The 10,000-nt window shown below is 40.9% G+C and overlaps 1 protein-coding gene across 1 annotated transcript in view; it reads right to left on the minus strand.

The window, feature by feature from the left end:
* Positions 1-10,000, minus strand: part of cdh7a (cadherin 7a) — a 48,574-nt gene that overhangs the window by 20,781 nt on the left and 17,793 nt on the right. Inside the window, exons 4-6 of the mRNA XM_062554335.1 lie at positions 7,081-7,248; positions 3,772-3,959; positions 2,994-3,247 (exon numbers count right to left, since the gene is read on the minus strand). Of these exons, the coding sequence (XP_062410319.1) occupies positions 2,994-3,247; positions 3,772-3,959; positions 7,081-7,248 (610 nt within the window). The remainder of the gene's footprint in view (positions 1-2,993; positions 3,248-3,771; positions 3,960-7,080; positions 7,249-10,000) is intronic.

Raw genomic sequence — 10,000 nt, forward strand, 5'->3', positions numbered from 1 at the left:
AGCAGACTTACTGGTACAATTGTTGTGGTCTTTAATTTCATGCATGCTTTTGCCATTGTGGTGTGAAATCATTCAGCTACCATAATGGAGCTTCAGAACAACAGACTTAAACTAGAAATGCAATTCCAAGGAATTACCAGTGCATGAAAATGCAGAAATAGATAGATAATGTAGATATGGTTACTAAGGTGTAGCTAGGGTAAACATGGTGGTTGCATAGTTTACAGAGAGTTGATAGTGTGAAGGTAGACTGTTTAAAGATGAAACATTCCAGTTCTAACTTAACTAATGATTTCTATTCATGTTAAAATGTTGATTAGCTAACTTAGCTAATGATTTCTAGCAGTTACATTAAAAATGCTAATTATGCTAACAATGCTAACTTTACTAACAATGCTAACCAGGTTGATTAGCTAACTAAACCGATGATTTCTAGCAGTAATGCTAAAAATGCTAACTATGCTAACAATGCTAAATTTGCTAACAATGCTAACCAGGTTGATTAGCTAACTTAGTTGATGATTTTTTGCAGTTATGCTAAAAATGCTAACTATGTTAACTATGCTAACAATGCTAACTATGCTAACCATGCTAACTAGCTAACTTGCTAGTGAGGACTTTTATTTTGAAACATTTGTTGCTAGGGTATCCATGGTGGCCACTATCAGGAAACAAGAAGTTACTGCAGTATAATCATGTTGGTTGCTATGGAAACGTCATAAACACTTAATTTTAATGGTTGCTATGTTGGTTGCTAGGTACATGGAGGTTTCATGTAGTTGACTGGAGGCATAGTGGATGATAATTGACAGTTGGAATGGTTGAACAGTTCAATAGTTGAGTAGTTTCAATGGTTAAATGATTTAATGGTGTATTATTGCACTGAGGACCTTTATTTTGAAACAGTTGTGGACAGAGGAAGTAGTGAAACAGGATCTGTAGTCTTAATGAGATTGTATGCTTAAAGCCTGAGACAGAAGGTGCCTCTCATAGCGTTTACGCGTCCTCTCTCGCTCCTCACTGATCTACTTAAAGAATGATGGAGCGGCAACAATGGGATAGTCTAGCCCTTCTTCTATCTTTCTTTATGTAGATCATTGAGGATCGAGGAGCGAGGGAGGACATATAAACGCTGCTTGAGAGGGACCCACAGTAAATACTTTAAAAGTTGTATGTAGATAGTCTAATTAATGTTGATAGACAGAATGTTTAATGGATGTTGATAGGCAGATTGTTTAATAGATATTGATTGACAGTTTAATGGGTGGATGAGTGAATGGTCTGAAGAAGATGAATGGATAGAAGGTTGGATGGAATGTGCCTTATATTCTTGTTAAGAGAGACACTGATACAGCTCTCTGAGAGTAGTTGACACAGGTGTAATCAATTTAACTGGCTAGTCTTAAGAGAGCCAGAGTGTGCTTAAAGCCTGAGACAGAGTAAATAATTTAAAAGTTGAATGTAGATAGTCTAATTAATGTTGATAGACAGAGAGTTTAATGGATGTTGATAGACAGATTGTTTAATAGATGTTGATAGACAGTTTAATGGGTGGATGAGTGAATGGTCTGAAGAAGATGAATGGATAGAATGTTGGATGGAATGTGCCTTATATTCTTGTAGAATGGAGAGACACAGCTCTCTACTGAGAGTAGTGGATACAGATACAGGTGTAATCAATTTAACTGGCTAGTCTTAAGAGAGCCAGCCTGAGACAGAGTAGATTGTTTAAAAGTTCAATGTAGAGCGTCTAATTGATGTTGATAGGCAGACTGTTTAGAATGGGTGGATGAGTGAATGGTTTGAAGAAGATGAATGGATATAAAGTTGGATGGAATTAGGAGGACTTATTTTGATACTGTTGTGCGCAGAGGATACAGGGGAACAGAATATGTAGTCTTCAGAGAGGAGCCTGAGAGAAACTGACAGTTGGTGCCCAGGTGGCCGGCCACCTGGCTTAAGATTCTAATTGCTGCCGTGATGTCATAATGAGCAATGTTAAGTCTATGGGGGAAATTGTAATAGTTTTTAACTAATAGTTTAAAAAGTATAAAAGTTACAAAGTTGAAAAATACAAAGCACACATGGCATAAGCAAGACCCACGCAACAACGTTTGAATGAAGTTTCTATGTTAAACGGTTCAAGCTGAATTGCGTGCGTTAGAAGAAGAATAATAAGAAGTTGCGGAAGAAGACTTGGAAGAACAGTATAGTGCATTTTCATGCACTATAATGAAAACATTGCACGTGTTTGACAAGCATAAATGAAGCTAGGCACTGTACTGTCTCACATATATCCATTTGTCTCATGGTTGACCCCTTGACCTGGAAGATTTCAAGAGACTGTTGAGCTTCATTTATCCTCTATCTCGCCAACTGCTTTAGCCGCAGGAGAATAGATGAGTTCCCAGAATAAGCTGCCTGTGACTATTTAATTAGAGAAAAGGAGTGTGAAAAACAAATGCGGCCGCCTGGCAGTTCTAAACTACAGGAAATAATTAACAGAGCTCTAAAACTTTCAAATGTTCAAGTAGCACTGCAGGAATTGTGTTTTCCCATTGTCATCAATTTGCATTGCACTGCACAGAAAACTGATGAAGCGGGTCGTGTTTCTACAGGGTACAACAAAGTTGCATAGTTCAACAGCAGGTGTTCTGGCTGTGCTGTGCACTCGTGCCACTCTCCCTTTTATAAACCTCTGTCTCATCAAAATGAGTTTGAAGCCGATTTTAAGGTAACAACAGTGTAGTGTTGCTCTAACTCAAACCTTTTATAGCCTGCCTGTCACAGTGCAAAAACAATAAGCAGTGGCCGGGTTTCCCAGTTTCATTAAGAAGCTCTTAAGTGCTAGGAACTTCTTAGGAGCGCTCTAAGAACGTTCCTAAGAATGCTCCTAAGAAGTTCTTAGCACTTAAGAGCTTCTTAACGAATCTGGGAAACCCGGCCAGAGTCAGTGCTGACACACAATCATTCTTTTCCCTGTAACGTCCTACCTGATGGGACTGTTGGTGGAATCGGGGTCGTTGGCGGACATGGTGCCGATGATGGTGCCGACCTTGGCGGCCTCGGACACCACCATCTTACTGAGGGCCGAGGAGAAGAGCGGCGGCTCGTCCACGTTCTCCACGGTCAGCCGAACGTTCGCCACGTCGCTGAACATCCCCGGGCTCAGGAACCTGGTGTCTGGGTGCCGATTGGACGCCTCGATCCTCAGGGAGTAGGTGGTTTTGGTCTCAAAGTCCAAGTTCTAATTGGAAAAAAAAACACACACACAAAGCACATTAAAGAAACGAGAAGAAAGTAAAACATGCTTTCAGATGAAAGACCTGAAAAGAGATGAGATTTCAATGTATTTTCAAGGTGAATTTTCATAGAATTTCCAAGGAGTGCAGCTGTGATTGTTGCTGTCATTGTGAGTTAATTTTCAAGTCATAAAATGCAATCATCCATTTCTTATCAGAGAGATATCGACTGCTTGTCTAGTGATTTGTCAAATATTGATTCTGAGACAAATACACACAGCTTTTGAAATTGGACCTTGGAACCCTATTTACTATCTTAGACTAAAGCTGGCATGAGTGATACTGCCCAGTTGTCATAAGCAACGTGGAAAAGTTCAGTCCATAAATGCACATTTTGAAATGGGTGCATCGACAGAATGAAATGAAAATGAACCGATACGAAGCAGTCCTGTCTGCACAAAGAGAGGGTCAGAGAATAAGCATGTCCTTTTAAGCTGCCCACATGACGGTCTGGGGTGGCTCTGAATACCTCTAGCAGAGTGATAACTCCTTCCTGGGTGCCTTTGTCCGTGGAGACCCTGAACATCCCAAGGCCATCGCCATCTATAATTCTGTAGTCCATCTCAGCGTTAGGGCCCACATCTGCGTCCAGAGCCTTTATCTTGGCCACCACCGTTGCTACGGGCAGAGACTCCTGCACCGAAAACTGATAGGATTCTTCAGACAGACACAGAGGGGGGGAAAAAAAACAAATCACAATGCAAACAGACACACAAATACACACACACACACACAAACACAAACACAAACACACAGACACACACACACATACACACAAAGAAAGGAAAAGAAAGAGAAACAGTTATTGATGACACTATTTTCCAATTTCATGTGTTTTCTCTCTTATAAGAGGCTGTTGGGGTTCTGAGTCACAAAGATGCCCCCTCTACTTCTCTCTCCCCCTCTCTTTTTCTTTCTCTCTCCCTCTCCCCCTCTTTCTCTCTCTTCCTCTCTCTCTCTCTCTCTCTCTCTCTCTCTCTCAGATTCTGCAGGTATGCGCTTAAGGTTTATTAGTATACCACACGACAACATGATCTAATTAAAAAGCCGGGCTAAACTTTAATGAGTATTGGATTCATTAGTGGTGGAGCAGGGTAACTGTTTTGCTTCAGAGCTCCCATATCTGTTTTCGCTTTGGTACAGTAGGAACACTTGATTCTACTGATTCCCTGGATGGCGCTGAATGCCTGTTCAAATTTGTGTATAAGTGTATGTGTGTGTGTGTGTGTGTGTGTGTGTGTGTGTGTGTTTTTCTTGACTTCTTGAATACTTCTACAAACTCATGCACAATATTTTCAACACACATAACACACAAGCCGAAACAGAAGCACTCTGGCCAAAATCAAACATTTTGTAGACACATTTTAACATTCAATGTGGCACAGCGCTGTGTGGTGCCTTCTGTCTACACCGAAGAACCAATACCACAATTGTACTGTGGTCCTTTTGCCGCTCTGAGAGAAGTGGCATATGTTGTCGATGGATAAGGGTTGCTGTTTGAGGATTTGTCCAAGGGATATTTCATAAAGGTGAATTAGAGATTCACAATTCTGCAAGCAATTAACGGCCAAAATACTAGCACAGCCCATGTATGTTTTGTCAACAATTTTTCTTTTCTTTCGATTATTTTTGGTTGATGATTCCTGGGACACTGGAATGGCAGGCATGTAGCCTTTACTCGACTGCTAAAGAATAGCACACACACACACACACACACACACACACACACACACACACACACACACACACACATACACACATGCACGCACATGCACGCACACACTCACACATGTATTTCTGCCAAAGATGTAACTGTGATTGACATGTAAAGCCTACAGTATCCCCCTTGACTACACAAATCCATACACTACTCCAAGCACAACTTTTCACTGGCATATCGCAACGGCAGGAACCTGGACTAGGACTTCTTCTAGGGCTGTGCAATTAATTGATTTTAAATTGTAATCGCGAATATGTATTTACTGTAGGACGATGTTAAAAATGTGAATCGTAAAATCGAGAATTATGATACTTATGTTTGCAAGTGTGGAATAGTTCAATATTTTTTCTTAATATTGGTAATCATTTAAAATAATTATTAATAATTAATATTGTTTAATAAGATCTGCACTTAATATATTCAATAAAAAAACAGCATATTTGAAATCATTTATTGCCTTTTGTCATTTCACAAAATAATCGTAATCGTAATCGAAAATCGGATCTTTAAGAGAACAAAATCGGGATTTTATTTATGGGCATAATCGAACAGCCCTACCTTCTTCACCAAATGACCGACTCTAGTCATTGGCCGTGTTTCTCAGATTTGTTAAGAAGCTCTTAAGTGCTGATCGTCTTAAGCCTACCTTACATTGCCAGACTTTGCAAAGATTTGGAAAAGATTTTTGAAAGACTGCAGTCTCAGACCCTCTCACATCTAAAGACAATTCATTGAGTTTTTAGTCACATGCCAGTCTCAGATTAGGATTTTGCAAAGACTGTGGGTCACTATTTACAAGACTGCTGCTAGATTCCTTCAAATTATTTCCATCGTGCACTAGGCTACACGTCATCATCAACAGGAACTCACGTGATAGCCTACTCATACCAAAGTCATTTTTTCACGTTTCTGCAGCATTGTTTCATGTGTGACATCCCTAACAGATGCTGTTCTGTCACGTAGAATAATTAGACTAATAATTTATATGAAATGAAATAACAAAAAATCATATAAGCTACAGCTGTTGCCTATTTTGCCCTTTCCTGTTTCGTGTTGGAGCTATGGTCACGATTGGTCTTTAATGTTCACGTCACTATTTGCATGAGCCACGACTGAAAAGACTTCCGATAATATCAAACATGTTTGATATTGTCGTAACGGCAAAACTAGAAAAAGACTGACTCCGACGGACTTAAAACCGCTAAGATTGTCACCTTACACTAAACGATTTAGATGACGGGAGCGCGCCGAGATTCTAGTACAACTACCAAGATTTCCGCCCGATTTTGGAAATTTAGTCGCCGACTGTTAAAACAGACCAAAATCGTGCAATGTAAGCCAGCCTTTAGGAGCACTTTTAAGAATCCTAAGAAGATCTTAGCACTTAAGAGCTTCTTAACGAATCTGGGAAATGCGGCCATTTTGTACTCTGTATACCTTTGGCCTCTTTGATCCATACTAACAAACAGCCTCAGAGAGGTACGGCCTGATTGCTAATCGAAGAATTTCAGTTTGACACACACTAGAGACGTTATTAGAGTGATTAGAGACATATTAGAGACACTAGAGAGCAATATCTGAATATGTGTTTCCCAGGGGGTCAGGATTTGACTGATTAGCTTCGTCGATTAGCAAGGCACTTCCTTTTTTGGCACTTTTCACTAGCCTAGCATTCCCATTGAAATTAATGGGGGCGGGACTTGTTCACTTTCTCCAGTTCTTATAATACCTCCATGGTGTTTCCCAACACAATTAATCTAATATGGTTTGGAAACTTCCTATGAGAGCTATGTTAAATGAAAATGTGTGAAACTATTGAAAACGTGTGAACACATTTCCAAGCGATGACTGCTGTGCTGCAAATGTGAGGATAAAGATACAGTGCATCCAATTTCAATACTGTGTGTGATTGTGTGATATGTGTGATATGTGTGAAACCACCGAAAATGTGAATAGACATTTGCAAAAAAAAGTTAAGATGACCTAAAAACAGAAAAAGTACAACACAAGCGTTTTTGGGTAGGTTTTTTGGGGCAAATAGGGAGGATTGAGCCTTACTTCGGGAGAAGCGTGGAGGGTTATCGTTCACGTCCATCAGAGTGACCGTCACGGACGTGGTGCCGGAGAGGCCGCCCATCTGGCCCACCATGTCCTTGGCCTGGATGACCAGCAGGTACTGGTCACGCGCCTCGCGGTCCATGTTCGGGAGAGCTGTCCTGATGACCCCTGCAAATGACGCCCCACTTTTAGTTTTCAATGCTTTTTTAACAAGGACGTCGGTCTGACTGCGAACATAAACTGGTGGTTAGTGGGTTCATGTTTATACTGGGACACGCAGCTCGCATTCATAGCAATGCGGCGAGTCAGATATGAACAACGAAGGGTGATCCCTTGCTAGAGATGTTTTCAGAGTAGAGAAAGACAAATAATGTCGTATATAATAATATGAGATGGAAGGAGGATGAATTCATCTCAACCGCAAACCTCATTACAGTATGCCTTCAAACTCCCTATAATTACTTACACATGATACTGTGCCGTGCTTGACTGAGTGCTGCATGAGTACCGTATGATGCACAGTCCCCAGTAAGAATCAAACAGAAAGTTGCTGAATAATAAATGTTATGTCTTTACTTTCATACAAGCCCACTTAGAGCTCAACCAGTCAGATTTGCCTTTTGATCTTGATCCAAGTATAGAACACTCAAGATGTTTCCCCTTCTCCATCAACTTCAATTTATCCATGATCCAAAGGCTTACAAGCATTTCTCTACTCCATGTACAGTAACAGCAATAGTACACAGTGTAAGCCAATGGAGCAGAGAAAAACAATCTAGGTGCCTGTGAGTAGAGCTGCAGGTAAACATGATCAGTCATATGCACACTGAAGATGCAACTGAAACAGAGTGAATGTGTACCCAGGAAAAGAAGACAACAAGTTACTCTTCTCCAAAGGTCAGCAAACAAGCTATTCTATTTTTCCAACTAAAATGAGCCAAACAAAAAAAAAGTCCCTCATAAAAACCTGAGCTCAGTTGTTTGGGTTTTCACAAACAGTATGGGCTTTTAGTCTTAGTGAGAATAACCAAAGATCCTTCATTACTACCCCCTTTAACCCTCTCTGGTATAACTACACTAGCCAACAGACTTGCATGGTAAACAATAGAGAACAGTCAAGTTACCACTAATATATATAGGCCTACTACATACCCAACGGGTGTTGTCTGGTGATGTATTTGGCTGGTATTGTGCTGTGAAACACTACATAGAGTGTAGCATCAGTCACAAGATGGAACAAAGGGTATTAACAGACAAAACTAGCCGCTTACAAACACTACCCTTTTAAAACAAAATGCTACCATAATTAGGATTATTATGTATCATTATGATGTATACATGCATAAAGGATGTGTGTTTACAGCAGATGTGCACACTAATTCAAATCATTCTTACATTTGTATATGAGAGAAGAAACATATTGTTTCCTCATTCCATGGTCTAAGCTACATTACATATCTTTCCATAATCTCTACATATCTTTCCATAATGTGTACACTGATTACATTGGGAAATGATGCCGTTTGTATCGCACACACTTGGAGCTTACGCACAGCAGCACAGATCTGTTTTCAATTGGAGACTAATTATCCTCTGAGGAAGTCTAGCTAGTCTGATGGCATTCCAGACACAATGCATGCGATTTGGGTCTACACTTTGCATCAATGTGCCCCATTGCCCCTGCTTATGAAGGGGATCTTGTCAAGCACATGGTCTTGTCACATCAGTGCCACTGCAGCACTTGCCTGATTGCATAAGTTCTTCTGCTTTCACACAATTGTTGCTTAGGTAGACTGGAGTGTCGCTAAGAGGAGCAGACACTAGGGTTGAAATGATGGAACCAAAACCTCACCTTTTGGGTCACGTCATGTCACCAGGGGCACTAGGGTTGGGAATGATGGAACTAAAATCTCATCTTTTGGGTCACGTCATGTCACCAGGGGCACTAGGGTTGGGAATGATGGAACCAAAACCTCACCTTTTGGGTCATGTCATGTCACCATGGACACTAGGGTTGGGAATGATGGAACCAAAACCTCACCTTTTGGGTCACGTCATGAGCTCCTGTAATGGAGCTGAGGACATGAGCGTCTGATTCAACACACTCTAGCTCTGAGTGGGACTTTGTGCCTGCACATCCCATGGAAATGTGGCGAGCCCAGGCCTGGCCATGCTTGGTCTATGATTAGTCACACCCATGCCATGGCATATGGGCAATGGACCCCAGTCATCCACACCCTAGTGATAGCTAGTGTTTGCTTTGCTTGTGGAGGGAATGGGTTCATGCCACTCATTCAAGCCAGATGCTACCAGATGTCAAATACTATTTTCCTTGGGTGGACATTATAGTCCTGTATGTCTCCAGGATCTTATAAAACCACATGTCTGCACATGTACTAAATGTTACAGTGCAGAAAATAAGCAGTTATTTCTGTACCTAGATACCTGGCAAATCTAGGAATGACACCTGCTTGCATGCATCTGGAGTGTGGTGTCTAAAGTGTTGCGTGAGAGATTTATTCAAAGTCTCCAAACGTCATTCTAACAAATGTTCAGTGTGAAGGGTTTCCATTGATTAGTTATGACAACTGCACATGTATATAGGCCACTCCAGTGCCACGGCTGAGTTCTCCTTGTATCAGTAATAAGCACATGGCAAGAGAACTGAGTTCCTGCCTGTGTTCCAGCCCGAGTCATATGCGTACTTCTGGGCTGATTTGAATGCACTGTAGGAGAAGCAGGCCAGAAAGTAATCAGATTTCCATCAGTGCAATGGGGACAGCTTGTATCTGAACACGCTCTAAATCCAAGATGTATAGCACAGTAAATTGGACCTTTTTTTTTGTTATTTTCTGTGTCAGAGATTTTCCGAGTTTTCTTACTACAGTACTACTTGATTTACCAATTTAAATGGAACAGC

Source organism: Sardina pilchardus, chromosome 2 (assembly GCF_963854185.1).
Source record: "Sardina pilchardus chromosome 2, fSarPil1.1, whole genome shotgun sequence".
In the NCBI taxonomy this organism is placed as follows: Eukaryota; Metazoa; Chordata; class Actinopteri; order Clupeiformes; family Clupeidae; genus Sardina; species Sardina pilchardus.